Source organism: Clinocottus analis, unplaced genomic scaffold, assembly GCF_023055335.1.
Source record: "Clinocottus analis isolate CAN_PGR_092001 unplaced genomic scaffold, fCliAna1.0.p SCAF_20, whole genome shotgun sequence".
NCBI classification, from domain to species: domain Eukaryota; kingdom Metazoa; phylum Chordata; class Actinopteri; order Perciformes; family Cottidae; genus Clinocottus; species Clinocottus analis.
This window is the reverse complement of record NW_027175932.1, coordinates 11405940-11425879: the sequence shown is the minus strand read 5'-3', so window position 1 is coordinate 11425879 and position 19940 is coordinate 11405940. Positions and strand designations below refer to the sequence as shown.

Below are 19940 nucleotides of genomic sequence, written 5' to 3'. Positions count from 1 at the left end.
TCTGTCACGTCTGTCCAAAATCTTCCTTTATCCTATTAGACATTTTTGTGAAAGCCACAACTACATCGTGCATTGAAGTAATGGCCAAAAACATGTTTTGTGAGGTCAGTGAACTTAAAAGTTGACCTTTGTGGGTCAAACTGGTTGCATGAAGACATTCGAAACAATGCCACAGTAAATGTCATGAAATGCCCCCCAAAGAATTGTAAAACATTAAATTATATACAAATTCAAAACAGTCATAGTATAGGCTGTTATAAGAAACTGTCAATATTGTTAGTCATAACCATTAGTTATGTTATAAGGATGTCATAGTATAATACATGTCACACAATATAGTAGGAAAAAGTCATAGTATTGTTTGTCATGTCAAAATTTGTAGCATATGTAAAAAAAAATCAATTAAAAAATATTCTTATAATTCAAAGTATAGCATGTAAAAAAATAATGTCCAAAAAAGTCAGAATAGATATAGAATGCCGACAAAACATAAGATGCCCTAGCATAGTACATGGTACAAAGCCATTAAAAAGTCATAGTATATCAAAACAAGTCATAAAGTGTCAAAAAGTTAAAAGAGTTTGATACAAAATTTTTAAAAAAACTCAGTATATTCAGGAATAGTGTGTTGAAAAGAAGAAACCAGCACTAAGTCTTGTGACCGGTCTTTCTCAGCACCTGAAGCCCTGGCCTGTCCTCACACCTGTCCTCCCTCTAGAGGCTGCAGTAACGTCTGGACCGAGCACACGCTCCCGATGCTGGTGGCACGAGGACGGGTTTCACAGAGATGTTCATATCGACACAAATATGTTAAAGATGGCAACCAGTGATCGCACCATTCTGTGTTAGAGGCGGTTTGATTTTCAAAACCAGAACACGAATAATCAGTAAAAATGTCTCCTTTTAATTACAAATAGTGTGTTTAACTGCACAGGATATAACTGAGGACACCTCTAAACTTTGCATGAAGTGAGACTTGTCTCCGAGTCGGCAGCCAGTTAACCCCCAACAACACGGACACTTGATCACAGGAGTCTCTTTCCCGGGTCAACTGGCTTTCCATCCCACCGAGTGTCTTTGATAAACCCAAGTGGCCGCCATCTTGGCTCACTGCACCATGGCCAGGTCTTTGAGCGCTTGGCCCCGTTGCCTCTTGGCTTTATATCCGGGCCGGAGGAACTCGATCTTCCTCTTCTTGGCCTCTATTTTGTTCTTGTGCTTCTTGAGTTTCTTCTTGGCTGCGATTTCTGGGTTCGCCACCGCCTGGAAAACAAAGACAAAGAAATTGATTGGCAGGACTGAAGTTGTCTCTTTGTGCGTACACGTGTGTGTTTTCTTTTTGGTCGTGGTACCTGCATGGCTCTGTGTCGTTTGCGTGCAGCTCTCCTCTGTGAAAACTCCTTCTGGACCGCAGAGAAGGCCAGAGAGAACTTCTCCAGCCCCACGCTCCTCTTCATCAGCTCGATCAGCTCCTGAGCCAGGTTCTTCAGGGTGGGATCTGGACATAGAGAGGCATTTTCATAGGAAGTCTGAGGTTTATTTCACTGGTCTGCCTTTTACATGACACATACATGACACGTTCAGGCTTTTGTCTGGTCTACAGGCTGAGGAGCAGGTACCTTGGTCTGCATAGGTGCTGTCCAGCTCCCTGTAGAGCGGCGTGATGAGGGTGGTCAGGTAGGGGCCCAGGCGCTCCTTCCCCAGGTCCATGGCGATCGCTCCCATGAACTTGAACACACACGTTCTCTGTGGAGCGTGGAGGGAAAGAAAATGTTATTATTTTACAACTGAGTCAATGGAGAGATAGTTGATGTTAGATTTGAATAAATTGAAGTGACTGTTCTGCTTTATGTTGTCACAAACGTAACCAGACAAACTATGAGCTGCTGTGGGTGTCTTCATTAGGCGTCCCCTCTCCTTTTCCCTTCCCTCTAGCATCATATTTCCTAATCCCTTAAATGCACCTTGAGGCACGCAAAGACACGTGAGCATGAGTAAGAGCACGTACCCTCAGGGGAACTTTAGGAGTGAATGCTGCCTCTCTCTTGGCCATCAGAGACAATTTCTTTATCAGCCACAGCAGAGAAGGAAGCCGATCATCCTTGTCATTGCCGTCCTCTTCTTCTTCCTCCTCGTTGTCTTTTTCTCTCCCCTCATCTTCATCTTCAACTTCCCCCTCTGCTTCTTTCTCTTCCTCCTTCTCCCCATCAGCATTCTGCTCCTCCTCCTCTTTTCTTGGTTCTTCCTGAGGTGGGGTGACGTCAGACTCGGGAGAAATGAGGTAGATCACCTTGCCGACGAACAGCAGGTTCTTGATCACCTGTGGGCGGAGCAAAACGTTTCCGTCAATCAACTCTGAAGCGATTCAAATTTATCCTTCACAGATATTTCAGGTGCGTTTTGGGGCACCTGCTCTCCTGACGGAACGTCTAGGAACTTGGACTGGAGTTGATGGCAGAAAGATAACGCCAACTCTCTTATCTGTTGTCAAATGTCATAAAAAAAAAGAGAGAAAAGAGTTTAAATAACGAGAACAATAATCAAATCGCAGTTGAAAAAAAACAGAGTACTGACCTTTTTATCCAGGTTGCTGGAGAGAAAGGCCGTGGCTGGAGACTGAGAGGAAGCATCTCCTTCTCCTCTCCATGCAGCGACCAGCTGCTCTGCCGGATGGGCTGCGAACAGCTGACCAAAGAGCTGCGAGGCGGTCAGCCACACCCAGCAGTGAGGGTACCGCAGGTGGGCTTCAATGTGACCTGCAGGAGAAAACCACAGTTACCGAGTCGTGGTCGTACGCCTGTGCCCAAACAACCGGTCCGTGTCTGTCCAAAATGTCATCACATCCTACTTCTATCACTGTTAGACATGTGTGCGTGTCGGTCCTTTACCCCAGATACTACACAGGGTGTCGTGAGGCTTCCTGAGATCCAGCAGGCCGCAGTGTTTGCTCAGTTTGGTGAAGAGCGTCAGATAACTGAACAGCAGCCTGTCTGCTCCTCGCTCGTCCTCCTCCTCCTCGATCTGAAAAGACACAGAGGGGTTAAGATGCTTTCTTTTTCCCCCCTCGGGCTTCAAAACCCGTGGCCGAAGAGTGTGCGAATGCGTCGCCTCACATCTTCGTATTTGTCCGGGTTTATCTCCTTCTCCAGCAGGGGCAGCAGGTCGTTCAAGCGACGGGCAAAGTTCTCCTCCTCCAGCTCCACGAACAGACCACAGACCTGAGCCCCGAGACGCCGCAGGCTGGCCTGGGAGGGCAGGGCGCGGTGGTTAGCGCTTGTTCAAAAACATTTACGACTAACAAACTAAAATCAATAAAATGTGAAATTGTTGCGCTACAGGTGTGAGCGGGCGTGTACCTTTTCTGCTTTCAGCCAGTTGGTGACGAGGGAGAACAGTTTGTTCTGGTGGTTCAAGTCCAGCTTGGCCAGCAGAGCCTTGATGGCCATGGCGGCCATTTTCTTACAGCGTGCCGAGTCATCGTTGACCACGACCAGAGCCAGCGGGGCGAAGAACAAGCCGCTGCGTTTGGCCAGCATGTTCTAAAAGGATGAAGTGCGATGGGTTAGCAACACTGTGGGTACTGTGGGTACTGTGGGTAACGTTGCCGTCACTCAAATGCAGCATTAACCGCACGTGAGCACCTTAGGGAACGTCTGGAAGATGTAGGCCAGCATCTCCAGCACAGACTCCCTGCCGGTGTCGTGCTCGTAGTCCAGCTGGGCCACCACGAAGTCCAGGTGCCATCTCATCTTCTGCCCCAGGGGGTAGTCCAGCAGGTACTTCAGATAGATCTGAAAAACAGGAACACTGGCTGAACACAAGATTTCTTTTTTTGAAATATTGTTCTGTGATTCAGTCTCTGCAGCAAGGAGAAGGAACGTGGCCTTTTTCCTTTCTGTGCCGGTACCTGTCGGCAGTGGATTCTGATCATTCCGTTGCTGCCGTTTACGGAAAGCGAGGCGACTTTTGTCATCACCTGCTCCATCTCTGGAACAATGAGCTTCTTGGACAGAATCGCCTGAAGGAGACGCAGACAGAATCAGATACACAATACAAATACATGTAAATACATAGCTCAGGGGGCAGTACATCCTGGAAGGATTTGGCTTGAAGCTTTCTGCACAAACACTCAGGTCAACATCTGACTGCTACCTTCAGCAGGCCGAAGGCCGTGGCCTGGCGAGACTGGTCGTAGATGTCTTCCTCTGCATATCCCAGCAGCACTTGTAGTTGCGTCTCTGAAATCTGGGCGTGTTTGACATTCTTCACCAGTATGGTGATGGCCTGAGAGACAGACAGACAGAATCAACACCATTCGCACACACCGACCCAAACAATGGAAGAGAGCTGCCTTCACGTTGAAGTACCCAAAATACTTCATGTCGTCAGCTACTTTGTTTCAGCTTCAAAAGTAAAAAAAAAGGCAGTGTTCCTCAAGCTGACGGCCGTCTCTCTTCAGGTGTGTGCGTGCGTTGATTATTTCTGGTACCTTGAAGCAGTTCTGGACGAGGACGAAGTTCTCCCCGCGGGCGGCTCCGGCCTTGGAGTAATCCTTCAGCAGGACAAAGAGATGCTTGGTCAGCTCGTTGGCGTTCTGCTCCACTGCTGGCAGAGGGAACTTCAACAGCCAAGTGAACGCGACCAGGGCCTCTGTGATCACCTGGGAGGGAGGGGAGGCGGAGGAAGAGGGTGGAGGACAGCGGAGACGAGTTACAATCTATATGGGAATGGATCCGATCGACCGTTGCTCAAAGTTAGGGGTGAGAAAAGCACCCACGTAGACATAAAACGCGAGTACCTTGACGTGCATGGAGTTGAGGCATTCGAGCAGCAGCAGCACGAAAGGATCCAGCATCTCCAGAGCCGTGTGATCGGACGACGTCACTTTGGATTTCTTTAGACTCAGGTGGAGCAGCTGAGAAGACAGGCGGACACACGTGATGGCACACACTTCAGAAGCGAAACAAATACAATACAGAATTGGAGCCTAGGGAGTTTCTCCAATGTGCACCTTGAGGCCAGCGTCCACCAGGATGTGCATGTTGGTTCGGCTGCTGACCGGAGCTTTCTGACCGCCTCTCTTGGGAGTTGGAGGCAGGAGCAGGCAGCTGGGAGGGGGCAGTCTGGGGTCTGGGGGAGGCTTAACCGAGGCTTTCTCTCTACACACACACACACACATACACAGTGTCATACATGGCAAGTGATAGAAACATTAAAGTGATTTACTGTAGATTGAAGTGAGCTGGTGTGTGTACCGGTCTCTCTTGGTAAGCAGCGGCAGACTTTGGCTGACCAGGCTGTGGCACAGCAGCAAGATATCTTGAGCAGTCATGCCCTCATTGACGAGCAGACCCAGGACCAGCCGCCTCAGCACGGCACCCACCCTGTTACACACCTTCAGGCTCGAGGAGTTCTCCAGGAGCTGAAAGGCAAATGCAACTCATGTCAAGTTGCTTTTATTTCTAAAGAAAGACTCTCACTGCACGTTCATCTGAGTTTAAACACAATGATTCTCATGCACTAAATACGTCTCCCCCCTCACCTCCTTCAGTGGCAATAGGAACTTGGTTACGCTCTCCTTGCTGCAAAAGTGGCCAAGCAGCTCGTAGGAGTCCATGCTCTTGCTGTGCCGAGCCTCCATCAGCTTGGAGACGATCCCCTTCACCTCCTTCTCCTCGGCCACGGGCCCGAACAGCTCGTTGTTGAAGATCTGACCGGCGGGGTAGGAGGCAGAGAAAGACACGTAAACATCAAAAATATATATCTGGATCATTTTTTTTTGACATGCCGTCCCGATTTTTCGACATAATGAAGTCTTTGTGGGTTTGTGGCGTGAAGCGTCCTTACATCGATCAGCATGTTCATGCACGAGTCCAGGTCTCCGCTCTTCAGGGTTGGAGTGAGGACTGACAGCAGCTGGTGGACTGTGAATGTTAGCACGTGGACCTGGGCACAGGGGACCACAAACGGACGCATTAGGACTTTCAAAAGACACTTCTGACATGCTTTAATGGCGCCTGTGTGCGCTCCTACCTGGTAGCCCTTGACCAGCAGCCCCTGCATCTCCTTGAGCAGGAACTGCAGGTACCTGTAGCCTAAAGTCTCGATGATCTTCACCAGAGTTCCCCTCGCCACGTCGCGGACCTCCTGGAAGCGGTTCCTCAGCACCACACACACCTTCATCAGGATCCTGGACAACACACACAAATATTTGAACAAAAAGTCAAATTACACACATCACTAATCACACACACTGGACAGTACACGGTATACACTCTCCTGCATACCCAGGCAGGTTGACCTCCATGATGTGAGGAGGCAGCGTCTGCATCAGTTTGACCATGGCGAAGGCGATCGGTATCCTCGCCACCTCCTCCTCCTTCACGTCCTTCGACTTCACTGCCTTGTGCTCATCGTCCCGCTTTATCTAATAAAGGAAACACAAAACACACTTCCGCTACCATCCGGCTGCTCAGAGCTTTCACGACGGACTCAGATTGCATTTGTGTGTGTGGGCGCGTCGTACCTTTGCAGTGAGGCACTTGTGCAGGCGCGGCAGCACGCTGGTCTGCACCGTCTGGTGGATGCCGCGGATCAGAGTCTCCAGCTCCTCTGTGCTCTGCGGCAGCCCGCTGGATACCGCGAAGGGCTTTGGATCCGCTGGCCTCTTGGCTTCAGAGGTGGCTCCAGCTTTAGAGGCGACGTGCTCTTCTCCGCCGGTGGTGTCCGCTTCCATGGGGACGTCAGCTGGAGCGGTCTTGCCGTCTACCTCCATTGCCTCCTCGTCGTCGCTCGCGGCCAGTTCTTCGGCTGCAGCTTGCTCCTCAGCTGCAGCTTGCTCCTCATCCTCAGCGTCGACTGCAACTGTACCAGCTTGATAAAGGTATGCATGTTGATTCAGGATGTTTAGTTTAATCAATGGGACGCATTATGGTGTAACATTTATCCAACTCTGTATTTGTTTTAAAGAATGATATATGGGAATAGTCTCTCACCCTCTCTGGCCTTGGCTGCTTCCATTTCTCTGCTGAGGGTCTCGTGGTCAAAATGAAAAGCCTCCAGGACTGTGATCAGCAAACTGGAGTTTGAAAAGAAAAAGGATGGAGCCTCTTAGTACAGAGTTAACAAAACGCTTCAACAAATCATGTTGAATGCAAAAGGTCATTGAAAAGCAATGCGATGGTTTAAGAACTGTAAAAAAAAGAAAAGAAAAAAAAGAGACAAATCTACCTGACAGCCAGTTTCTGCTCGGCCTGCCCCGTCTGCAGGACGTGGATGAAATGTTTGAGGTAGGAGAGGTACTTGGACCAGGTCAGCTTGCGGCACACAGCGCCCACAATCTCCACCGACGCCGATATCATGCCCTCATGCTGCAGTGACAGAGGACAGTCAGACCCACGAGCAAATAAAAGAGGACGCGTGCATTTTTCTCTCTTTGCTTCGAATGTACGCCTAAGTCACCTTCAGCATCTTCTCGTCTAGCAGGGCGGTCATGGCGTACGGCATGATGTAATTCTGGAGAGAACGAGGCGTCAACGCCACCTGGCCCTCGGTCAGGTGCTTGGCCAGCTTCCTCAGGGCACGCCCACGACGGTGGATCTAAAAACAGGACGAGCAAAACACATCATTGAGTCAGAGTCAGATCAAAATGAAAGAGAGGAGTATCGATGTTTCTCTCTCTTACCTGGATGTGCTTCATGTGCTCAAAGAAGTCAGACTCCAGGTCGTTGTAGTTGGTGAGCTGTACCAGGTCTCTAAACTCTCTCTTGGCGGGAAAGGTCTTCACCAGGCAGGCCAGCACTGTGGTGTACTCATGCTGCACACTCTGGGAGAGCCAAGGGGTCGGGGAGGAGAGAGACAACATGTTTAATATTGAGCGATAGCTCTCGATACAGCTGTGAGCCGAGCGGCCGGTTCCTACATCTGTCTTGCTGCGCAGCCCCTTGTGTACAGCGTCCAGGATGGTGTGTTGTACGACGTCCTTGTAGAGCTGCTCTCCGGGGCCGACCGCCGCCAGCTGGGTGATCACTGCAGACAGACACAAGGTGGCGTTGTCTCCCAGCGACATGTCGCCAATCTGGAGGGCAGACGGAGGGGAGAACATGATCAATGCTACTTGAGTAGGATTCAGTCCGACGAGTACACGTGTGCCATACATCTGCTTACCTCAAAGGTGTGAAAGCAGTTGTGAATGATGGTGTAGATGTAGTCCATGTCCAGAGTCGTCATGTCCCTGACCCGCCTGGAGGCGTCTTGGAAAGCCGCGAGGCGCACGTCAAAGTGAACCTCGTCCAAGTGGCGACTATCGAATGCGTTGAGCTGAAGAAAAAAAAGAGGAAACAATGAGTGTTTTTCTTACTGGTCGCAATGTGTGAAGGTAATAAACGAGCTCACCTTTGATGCTAAATCAGTGATGTAGGCGAGGGAAGGCTCCAGATCTGACAGAGTCTGAAAGCAGAGCAGCAAAGGCAGATTAAGAGTTAAGGACGGTTCTTAAACACGCGTGACCTCACGAGAGCGGCGTCCGTGTGAGCGCTGCACCTGGAAGACATTGGTGAGGGCCTGCCTGGGCAGCTTGTGGTGAATGACGGCGAAGAGTTTGCCCAGAGGCCGCAGGAAAGCAGACGGCTGCACGCACTGCCGCAGCAGGTTCTGCACCGTGGCCAGGATGTCGATTTCTGTCTCCTGAAACAAACACAGCAAAAGGTCATTCATGTGCAGCATGAAGACGAAGAACCTGTTAGAAAGCAATACAGCATGTACTGGTCCTGAGTTGAGTATCACAGGCACATCCCACATCCATCACTTATTTAAGACCACAATCTTTGACCGTGGTTCTGAGCCTGACCTCAACTCTTCACAACTTAAATCAATGAATATGTAGAGCTGGTTGGAGGTGGTTCATTCAGCCCTGGAGGCACCGTTCAAGGTAGAAAGCGCTCGATTTTATATCAGAAAAACAAAAATCAATCTCATTGAAGCATTCTGTACAATAAGAGCTTATTTATTTAATAAGTCTTACTTGAGGGTTGAAGCTTTTCTGGAGGTAGGGCAGCAGCAAGCTGATGAGCACCGAGCTCTGCTCCTTGTCGCTCACGAATCGACTGACCCTGACGGAGAGAAAAACAAGAACGAGTTTGATGAGACGACTGCGTGTAGAATATATGGAAGAGATGCATCTTCCACGCAGCAAAACAGAGAAACTACACTGTGCGTTCACGTCCAAATGAAACACTTACTTGGAGAGGATGTTGAGCTCTTTCGCCACCTGTTTCCTGTACTTCTTCTTCTTGAGTCGGTCTGTGTTGCGCACCACTCCGCTGAGGTACCGCAGCATGGTGGATATGTGGGGCAGCAGCACACTGGAGCCCTGACGCAGGGAGTCTGGAGGACGCACAGACACAGGTTAACTTCCTCCAGCAGCGACGAGGAGCCAGACATTGGACTTAGAAGGTATATGTTAGGGACCAAATACGACAAAATCTGCTCACCGGCAGTGACAAGAGAGCCCTCTTTAGGCTGCGGGAACACACAGCCGTTGACGCTCAGCGCCGTCTCAGTCTCTGAGGCGACAAAGTCTTCAGCGGTGGCGAGGAACTCGGCGATGTCCATTACCACGCCGATGGTCACGGGGGAAGCTTTCTTAGCCGAGAGGAGGGCGAAGACGTTAAGGAGGACGTCACACTCCGGCTGGTCGGGCCTCTGCTTGGCCAAGAGGGGGAAGTACCTGAGAAGGACAAAAGAAAAATCGTTGCATTCCCTTAAACTCCCTCTGGATGACAACCGGCATGAAGCGATGACGATGTTGTAGTCGATAGATGGCTCAGAGGAGAGGAAAACTCGTACCTGGCATTTTTGCACCACACATGGATGAGTTTCAGCAGAGGGGTTGGGGAGTAAGGGCTCTCTGTAGGGAGACGACACACCTGCACAGACAGAAATGTAAACCAGACATGTATGGACAAAAAAACAACAAGAAAACATAAAAACACACAACGTGTTTGCTACGTGTACCTGAGGCCAGACCACAGCCTGGAAGACAGCATCCAGCTCGTCTGCACTGAAGCTGTAGGAGTCGAAGCCGTCGAAAAAGTCTTGGATCCTCAGGACGCCGAGTCGCCTCAGGTTCTTCAGAGGACCGATGCAACCTGGACGCAGCTGCAGGCAAAAGGGGAAGATCAACTCTGAGCAACAAGGGCACTCTGTTTCTGTTTAAGCTCGATACTGATTGATTTTAAAAAAAAAAGAAGTTTTTTCTTCCTTTTTTCACTTTTCTGCTCTATTTTGGGAAAAGAGCATTTTTATTTATTAAAAAAAAATGCATCTAATGCATTCAGTTTTTTACATGATCCACGTGGTGGTTTAACTGTTAACCATTGTGTTAAAACCGTGTCCAGTTGCTCAGTTAAGGAGAAATAATTGTTAGGTCATAACATTGAGAGATGAAGTTTATATTATAATTCACTAGTTCAAGAATAAAGTTAAACAATAACACATATAAATTCTCAATGTGTATCAATAGTCATAAGAATTTCAACTTAATTGTCTATCTTTTTAGATTTTAAAAATGTGTATTTATTTAAATAAACATTTTTTGTGCTTGTTAAACTAGAATTTAAATTCAACTGCAGCATGAAGAGATCGTGACGGTTCCTTCACGCTGCAGTTAAATCTGATTTCAGCTGTGAAAAGGTACATTTGTCTAAGTAGGGATTTGATTGTGAAGCACATTTCTGTGCAGGAAAAGGCCTTCATGTTGAAGAGGGTAAAAGAAAATCCTCCCAGCGCACTCGGTGACCTCATGAGGCTGTGCAGACACACTGCAGTTTGTCGCCAAAGAAAATCCCCTTTAAGTTTGTAGATAGATAATTACTTTATTGATGTTTTATGAGAAGTTCAATAGGGTAAAATAAAATAAAAGTACTTCAACTTGCCTCATATTGTTGTATTTGAATATATTTCAAGGAGAAGTATGTTTTATCAGGTACATTATGTGCTATTAGTGCTCGTGTGACTATTTTTAACGTTGGTGTTTATCTAATACTTTCATTCAAGCGATCCCATCGGTCCGCATCCCGTTACCTGGTCCCTCTTGTTCAGGACGATGGACACGGAGGCGGTGACACACAGCAGGATCTGCAGCACCTTGGGCAGGTAGCTGTGGATGAGGTGGCCCAGCTTCTGGAGCACCACATGGATGATGTTCAGCAGGCTGTGCTGCCGGCCCAGCGGCAGGACAGCCCCCACGTCGGTCTCAGCTATCGCCTTCTCCACGGCTGCCAGGCAGGAACCTGCGGACAGACGCGTTCACTCGGGACTTCTCAAAAATGCTAAATATTAAATAAACGATGACGTAATAACCAAGTAGTTGTTGCTCATTTTTATGCAGATCAACTACACACTTAAGCACTAATGCAAAACATGTTTCTACAAAGTATTCATAAGTCATTCTCATGATTAACTAAAACATCAGTGTAAAAGTATCCAGTTTTAACAATATGATTTTATAAACACGCCACAAGAGTTAATAACTGAATGGATGACTCATCAGGGTCATGCAAAAAAAATGTTATGGACATGTTATGGGCTCATTACGAGGATCCCTATATCCCAAAATGTACGCCACTCACAGTACACTGAAAAAAACTGAGTGAGAATATCTTGTATTTTCTACATTTGACGTGTCCTACCTTCACTGTGATGGCAGACGGGCTCCAGCAGCAGGTCGATGAATATTCCCAGCTCCTCAGATTGGCATCCTGCCAGAAAACGCAGGATGATGGAGGACCGGGCGGAGGCGCTCGCCTTGCCCTGAAACTTACTTCCTGCTTTACTGCGCAGACGGCCGAACAGGAGCCTGCGTAATAAACAGCAGGCACGAGGCCGGTGACTGAGGCGTCCAATCAAAGTGTTGGTGACTTTGAACACAGCTGCGGTGCATTAATTACAAGAAAGCAACAATAATGAAAATGGCCTCCTATAGTTCTTTTCAGTGAGTGGTTCAGATTGTTACCATTGGACCAGGCTCGCTGTTTCCCATCCTTATGCTAAGCTAAGCTGTACAGACATGAGTCATCATTCCTCTTATCTTCCCAATATGTCAAACTATCCCCATTTATGAAAGATAACAAAAACGAATGGACAAACATACTCTGCCACGCACACGGACACACACACCACGTACCTCATGAGTAAAGGGATGAGTCTGGTTCGGTGTGACGCATCAATCACTCCCGTCTCAGAAATGTTGAAATGGATAATCTCGTCTTTGAAGTGCTTGTCGTCAAGTAGCCTCTCAAGATTCTCTCTGCGCGCACGCACACACACACACACACACACACACACACACACACACGCACACGCACACACACACACACACACAGGTCAGAGCGCATCACCCTGCAGCTTGTAGGAGTTCAATATCTTGAACAAAGACTTGTTTGCAAGATAGACGCTCTGATCTTGGGATTAAAAAAACAAAACCTCCTAATTGGCCTCAAAGTAATACTCTGTGTATTTCATAACCACTTCAGATATGGATTACGAACAGCATAGGGAAAAAAAGAGTCTGTTCACTGCTGTAAACCTGAACAACGAGCCACACACACAATCATCTGTAACGCTAAACTTCCTCAGAAACACACATCTGTCTGCAGGTGGGCTGCCTGGAGGTTCAGTAAACGGATAGCTTGATAACAGACAACATCAGCACGATGTTCGGCAGTCAGCAGTGAGCTGGAAGTTAACATTCCTCCTGTAACCACAGGAGGAGGAGGACGAGGGCTCTGATTCCTATCCAAGGCGCTCACAATGACCGCATTGAGGAGCAGAAAGAAAGAGAGATTGTTGCTCCGAGAGGCGTATTACTGTATGTTTGCTCTCCTGTCCATCTCTTCAGGCGGTTACGGTCGTTTTCTTACTTGTAGGGTACTATGTGGGGGTCTTTGTATGTGAGAACACATTCCAGCGCCATCCGCTGGATCTGCTGGTCCTGATGGCAGAGCAACTGAACACAGAGACAAACACATCAGGCATGTTGGATGCCCTTCAGCCTCACCCTGAACACATCACAGTCATAGCCAGAGGGTCCCGGTATCAAGCAGCTCTAATGTTGGGGTCGTTTGAAGGAGTGTGACGCGTTAGGGTTACCTGGTTATACAGCTCACTGAGGCTGCTCTCCATGTACAGAGAGCGAGGGCTGGTGAATTTGGCGAATACCTTCAGATGGGCGATCAGCTGCCTGGGAAAAAATAAGACCCACACACGGTTCAGTTAAACATACAGTACTGTATAACACCAGGTGTACAGGTGATGAAGAAACAACTGAAGAAGCCCTGATGATGTTCACCTTTTATTGACATACGGTACTTAATAATAATACAATCTCAATAAAAACCGGAAACCTGGCTTCATAGTTGTCGTTTCCTTTGTGTAATGGTGAATGACGACTATCGCGACAACATTCAGCGTGATCGCGACGTCTTACTTGGCAGCAGCTCTCTTGGGAGGAGCCTTCTTCTGCTGTCTGCCTCCCTCCTCTGCCTCCTCCTCCTCATCGCCGTCCCCTCTCTCCCCGTCTTCCTCCACCGCCATCCCAGACTCCTCTAGGGCCGCGTCCTTCACCTTCCTCAGGTCCTGAGTGGGCGCCACCAGCAGGTCGGTGCGGTAAAACTCATTCCTGACAACAACCCAAACTCATCAGGGCCAGATACTTGGGGAAATGACTTCCTCAACACACATTATGAAGCGCTGCGACCGCTCACCTGATGAAGCGGAGCAGCAGCGGGCTCAGCTCCCGGCTGCGTGGTTCCACTCGGTCGGGGAACTGCGTCATGCAGCGCCACAGCAGCCCGCGGAAGTTGGGGAAGTCCGTCCTCTCGTCGGGGCTGGAGGTCGACTTCAGCTGCTCCAGGAACAGCACCCCCACGTCCCCGCTTTCGATGACATCACAGCCCGGCTCGCCCTCGAGACGAGACTCCTCCTCGTCATCATCATCATCATCATCATCATCATCATCGCTCTCCCGCAATTCTTTTTCTGTGAAATGCAGAGAGTGAGATTGACTTTTTGTTTGGTCTCATTTCCACACATTTCCCCTCGCAGTCCGGTACACCGACGCTGTGGTGTCCCAGCATGCAACAGCTGAGACGCAGCGGGCAGCCTTACCAGCTTTCCCTGCCACCATTTCCAGATGTTCATGGTAGACCCTCCAGAAGTCCTTGTTGTCCATCCCTCTGGCATGGCTCCTGTGAGGAGGAGCGGGATTCATTTATCCTCCATAAATTAGGCAGAATATTTCCACATTTATTCATTATAATGAGAGAAGTTGTACCAGTACGGCCTGTTAGAATAGTCAGTTAAAAATCAATGTCTTCAAAGGGGCAGTAAAACGCTAGAAACCACGTTTAGAAAGGTTCTCAGACTAAATTAAAATAAACACCATATGCATGTTATTTCAAACTCCAATATACTCACACGAGAAGTTCAATGACTGTGTCCCACAGCGGGCTGAAGTTGACGAACAGCATTGCGATGAGGTATCGCAGAGGCACCTGAAGGACAAGGAACATCTTCTTAACATTTCCATACAGAATTCCTGTCACAGGAATAAAGGATCCAATACCAGGAAGTTGCTATTTTCCAAAGGGAGTGGGTCATCTGTACCTGCTGGATGGCGCCGGGCGGCCCCAGAGGCAGACTGCGCTGCACCAGGTCGTGTCTCAGCTTGCGGAGGTGAAGCAGCTTGTCCCTGTAGTCCTGCACCGAGGCCGGCACCAGCTCAGCCTGCAGGCACACTGCGAACACCGGCTGCACCTCCACATTCTCCTCGCCCTGGAGGAAAGGGGGCACACACTCACACAGGTAAGTACACCAGCTTATCGTTTTCTAAACCTCACGCCGTTTTAATGAGAATCTGGACTGGCGGTCGTACCTCGGTCTGTGGATGGAGCTCCGCCTCAAACTGAGAGAGAATCCTCAGAGTCAGCAGCCGAATCTGGGAGACAGTAATTCAGTTAGTCTTTGAATGTTCTCTGACAACTTACAGGTGCAAATGCAGCTTTAACGACGAATGACTTCCTCGAGCCCCTGCTGCAATGACACCAGACGTACCTTAGAGATGTTGGAGGAGAGGTTGGCGTGCAGCATCTGGTGGAGCTCCAGCAGTGCATTGTGGGACAGGTGCTCTGAAACGCCGCTGAGCGACAGGCGAGAGTAGTACAGGTCTCCGAGCAGCAGGGCGGACAGGTCTGTGGGGAACTTCCTGTAACCGCAACGGTTGTGAGTTAAATGATGAATGCGTTTCTCATCTGATGCAATAAACGGAGACGCTTCTTCACATTCAGCTCCAAAAACACACTTTTTATCCCCTTGTTAACAAACTGACATGTTCATTATTAACGCGCACACACACACACACGCGGTACTTACTGCAGGATGGAGTTGATCTTGTCCACAGTGACCAGTGAGAGAAGCTGGGCAGAGCCGTCCAGAGTGAGGAGGCAGCTCAGAGCCTGTCCGGCTACAAACAGACCAGCTGGAGAGGCGGCGACGGGACAGAAGGCTTCAAGTCAGTCTCAGGAACAGCAAAACGTTACGCAGATGCACATTTTTGTTGTTTTGTATTTTACACTTTGTGTAAACTCGAAAAAAGAAGAGATTTAACTTATTTGTGGGAATTAAAACCTCTTTTTAAATGTTGTTGATGATGAAGACAACCCTAACTAGCCCTTACTGACATGTTTGTTTTAAATTTATTATCATTTAGTGGGTAAAATGTCAAACACAACAAGGTGTTCAGCTGAAATGCCTTCAAATAGTTTGAAAAGCTGGAACCAGCAAATATGAGCTATTCTTACTTAATAACTTATTTTTAACGTACTACTAAGATTAATCAATTAGCAAATGCTTCGGTTTAGGGTGACATATTTTCTCTTTTTAACTCCAATAAATCACAAAACTGTTTTATTTGATTGATTTGACACACTTCTGATACCTTTCAGACACTGTGACCATAATATTAAATTAATAAAAAGGGAAATCACAAACCTTTTCCAAGTTTCTCTGCCTCAATCTCACACAGGATGTGGTTTAAGAAAGCGGTCACAGCTGGGACAACACTAGCTGGAGCGATGGGCCTAAAAAGATTAAAACATAAATACAACATCAGAATAATAAATAGAAAACATCGATCCAGACCTTTCTGCAAAGTAAGGATGCAAGAGAGTGAGGATGCAAGAGAGTGAGGATGCAAGAGAGTGAGGATGCAAGAGAGTGAGGATGCAAGAGAGTGAGGATGCAAGAGAGTGAGGATGCAAGTGAGGAAGCAGGTGTAACCTCACACACTAACAGGACTCATGCTGTAAGATTAGTTTGTTTTACTCTGACTTTGCAAATCAAAAAGTGTGGGTGTGTGTCTGTGTGTCTGTGTGTGGGTCTGTGCGAGTGTGTTACCTGAGGTGTGGCAGAAGCATCAGAGCAGCCCAGGGCAGGGACAGGTCGGTGATGGACTGGTTCTGCTCCTCAGGAAGTTGGATCAGGGAGAGCACCATCTCCGGCACCGCCGGCTGCTCCGATGGTGAACGGCTGGCCTGACCGTCGTCTTTAGTGGCGAACACTCTGCTGGACGAGAAAAACACCGGGATGGAAAATGATACAAAATTTAAAATGAAATGTTTGCTGTATGGTGCAGTATCTGACCCTGTGGTCTGTCCGGTGAACAGCAGTGGGTAGGTTTCAAAGGCCATGGAGCCGTCTGTGGGGGGCGGGGCTTTGGCGAGGATCAGACTGACCAGCGCGTCCAGGCCACAGTGGCGAGACAGGGGGTCGCCGCTGCCAAACAACCCCGCTGTGAAACGCAACAGGCTTGGGAGGAAGAGCTGGAGGGAGAGAAAGGTAAGTGTCAGGGAGAGAAAAATAACACATAACAGAGGGAAATAGTGGATGTACATCAATCTAGTGATGACTCACCTGTTCAAATTGCTTCATGGTGAACATCTCCTTGCTGAACTCCAGTATCAGATCTTGCCCCATTGTGCTGCCGAACACCTTGTGAAGAAGAAAGAGTCAGAGAAGCACCTCACACCAACTTCTTTCTATCCGTCGTGCATACATTTCCTCCACGGCATACAGCTGCCATCTTTTCCCCCTGTTTAGACCAAACACACACCTTTTGAACCGTCTCCTGGGTGAGTGCTTTTGTCAGGTTGATGTTCTCGCCGAGGAGCAGGGAGGAGGTGATCTGGAGGACGAGACGGGAACAAGAAGCCGACAGAGACGAGCTCTGAATCAGCCTCAACACCGTCTGCGGGAAAGATGAAGAAATTACAGCAAAAAGACAATTAATGACTTGAAGGGGAACAAATCTTGATGACTTTTTGTTTCAAACTGAAATCCCACAAATGAATCTCCTGTTACCTGGCAGACAGCCTCTGACTTGGTGACCTTGGCTCCATCCTTGTGGGACACCAGGGTGTGGAGAATGAACAGCAGCCTCTCCAGCTGCTCTGTTGCCGGCTCCGCCTCTTCACCTTTCGCCTCCACAACAGCCAAGACCTCCACCACACTGTCCTGCACACGAGGACAACACCAACATCAGACACAAGGTGGGGAGCACGACAAAGAAACCCATGGAGGGTGGAGAAAGGAGCGATTGCAGCCGATGATCTGACATGTCCCCACCTGTAAGGACTCCCACAGAACCAGGAAGTGTTCTCGGTCAACGTGATTGGCCGCAGCCTGGGCCATGTGATCCAGAGCCTCTTTAACGGTGTCCCACGGCAGAGACACTCCTGTGTTGGTTGTGGGTCCGAGCTTACGCAAAGCTACAGGGAGAGCCTGGCGAGATAGGTGGAGAGGAACAGAACATTCAGGATGTCTGTGTCTATTGTCACACAGCTTTGCTCAATCAGAAAACAACTTTTAAGTGCCTCCGCCCAGACGGCGCCCAATCCTTGGAAGTCAGACTCACTTTTGCAGCGCAGGAGTGGAACATTTTTCGGACTCCCTTGCACATTTCGAACAGCAGCTGACCTGCTCCCTCCGCCTTGTCGGGGTGCTGCTGCAGGTCTGAGAACACATGATTCAGCAGGGCATCGAGATCCGGGACCTGTCGACACAATGAGACATCAGTGGAAAACTAAAATGAAACAAGAAAGGAACGTACAAGCTCGTGTTTGACATCTGCTCACATGAAAATAGCTCACCTTTCTCATCAAAAAAGAGAAGCTCTCTGCTGCAAAATTGCGAATGTGCTCCTTCTTGTGCTCCAACAACGTGCTGTTTAAACTGTGAGGACGAAAGGTATTAACAGGTGAGCGCTACAAAAGGAAGGGGGAGGAGATCCGCCATGTTGGAAAAAAAATGTAGCCTACACAGCATCCACACAGTCTGACTATCCATTCTCCCCACCTGTAGATGTTGGTCATGTCCTTCACCATGACCCTCCACAGGTACTTGTAGAGGTAGGAGAGACAGGTGAAAGCCCACTCCAGGACCTCTGTGTCCTTGGTTTCCAGCAGCGAGGTGATCAGAATGAAGAAGTCAGGGAAGTGAGGGTAGAAGTCCGTCTGCAGGTCTCTGGCCAGCTGCACCACCAGGCTAGAGGACAGACACGACTAAGTAAGTCACCTTGTAGTTCAACAACAACCCCTCTTTTTCTGGGAAAACACACGGCCACTTACTCCAACAGCGGCTGGAAGGCCAAACTGTCCTTGACGGCCAGGTGCGTTTTCAGACTCGCCACTATCGACTTCTGATGGAAAACCAGCATGTTGAACGACTGGCTCGGGTTGGAAACCTCTTTCAAAAAAGTCGCTGTGAAAAGGAAAGGCATTAATAAAAAATAAAAACCACAGCTTCTTTGGTCCTACAGGTGACAACATGACAAGTGATGTGGTTTGTACTGTACATACTGAAATGCTCTGTCAAGTTGAGGTCTCTCCATTTTGTCAGTCCTTCAGAGAAGTAGGTTTCTACTTCCTACGTAAGGAGCAAACAGGTCATTATCGTTAAAATACAGTGTAAGCACAAAGAAGCTCCTGAGAGGGACCATTGTGTTGCCAAACTGACTGCACCAACCTCTTCGTAAGCTCCAGTCCTGTCAATACGATGGATGACATTAATGTTGACTTTGGCAAGTCTTTCAGCAAAAGTGAGAAACTGAAAAAAGAAAAACATCACGAGGGTTAAATGTCTGCTGGAGCTGGGAGACAACAACTCTTCAATAATGGGGCTTCATTAAGGGTTTCGGGTTAAATTCCATCTTTTCCATGACGTATTAGGCTGTGCTATCTGAGGAAATCCCTCCACGTGCTCGGTCATAACATGCATACAACATATCAGTTAAATACATTGTTAAAACACAGTTTAAATTCTCCTGCGGCTCCATTAGCATCATGCTACATTACGTTTCTGGACCCACCTTGTAGGTATTCTCAGATTTGTGGTACGAAGACTTGGATTTAATCTTCATCTTGGCCTTGTCGTCGCTTGGTTTGTGATTATTTCTATTCCAGAAGTCGTCACGAGACTGAAACGATTCATGAAAACTACAACTTGTCTGTAAACTCTTGGCTACAACTGTTTACACACACGCCGATAACAGGGCGCCGCCATGATGAACGATGCATTGTGGGAAATCTTTACTCCGCGTGGTGGTTGAAGAAAAGCGGAGAAGCGAGAGCGAAATCCTGCCTTCACTTCCGCCTTCGCTTGAGGCTCGTGCCCCCTACATACGCTTTGTTTACGTTAGCAGACTTTTTTTTTTTAAATAATTTTTTTTTCTGTATTTCACTGGCTACGAATAGCGTTGAATATGACTCTTGTGATAAATTCAACTTCGTTATGACCACCAGTAATGTCTTGCCCCATTTCATGTTAGCTTCTGTCCAGTGTCATTCAGTTGTTTTTAGTTTAGTTTGAAAACTAAAACTAAAACAACA

General features: G+C 48.3%; 1 protein-coding gene across 2 annotated transcripts; it reads right to left on the bottom strand.

Annotated features, from left to right (window-relative positions):
- Positions 1 to 885: 885 nt before the first annotated feature.
- Positions 886 to 19577, bottom strand: utp20 (UTP20 small subunit processome component). 2 transcript variants are annotated; one of them, XM_068586127.1, is made up of 61 exons: positions 19421 to 19577; positions 19078 to 19158; positions 18912 to 18978; positions 18681 to 18813; positions 18409 to 18597; positions 18204 to 18285; positions 17969 to 18106; positions 17680 to 17835; positions 17416 to 17568; positions 17168 to 17302; positions 16969 to 17046; positions 16699 to 16877; positions 16453 to 16620; positions 16048 to 16136; positions 15430 to 15535; positions 15112 to 15262; positions 14933 to 14995; positions 14665 to 14832; positions 14476 to 14552; positions 14167 to 14246; positions 13764 to 14037; positions 13487 to 13678; positions 13150 to 13240; positions 12921 to 13006; positions 12185 to 12307; positions 11691 to 11857; positions 11083 to 11291; positions 10015 to 10158; positions 9847 to 9926; positions 9492 to 9727; positions 9240 to 9384; positions 9023 to 9110; positions 8542 to 8685; positions 8395 to 8448; positions 8167 to 8319; positions 7922 to 8077; positions 7685 to 7825; positions 7462 to 7599; positions 7231 to 7370; positions 6996 to 7078; positions 6527 to 6873; positions 6288 to 6427; positions 6034 to 6190; positions 5848 to 5946; positions 5543 to 5710; positions 5256 to 5422; positions 5012 to 5159; positions 4799 to 4915; positions 4490 to 4660; positions 4153 to 4284; positions 3908 to 4018; positions 3642 to 3791; positions 3357 to 3539; positions 3114 to 3245; positions 2889 to 3021; positions 2575 to 2756; positions 2410 to 2481; positions 2009 to 2320; positions 1620 to 1746; positions 1353 to 1498; positions 886 to 1263 (listed from the first exon to the last, which is right to left on the bottom strand). In XM_068586127.1, exons 1-61 carry the CDS (start codon positions 19469 to 19471, stop codon positions 1108 to 1110), a joined length of 8538 nt encoding a protein of 2845 aa, XP_068442228.1. In that variant the 5' UTR covers positions 19472 to 19577; the 3' UTR covers positions 886 to 1107. The 2 variants fall into 2 exon arrangements, with proteins under 2 accessions (XP_068442228.1, XP_068442229.1); XM_068586128.1 differs by having other exon boundaries at positions 16453 to 16617.
- Between the last annotated feature and the right edge of the window lie 363 nt (positions 19578 to 19940).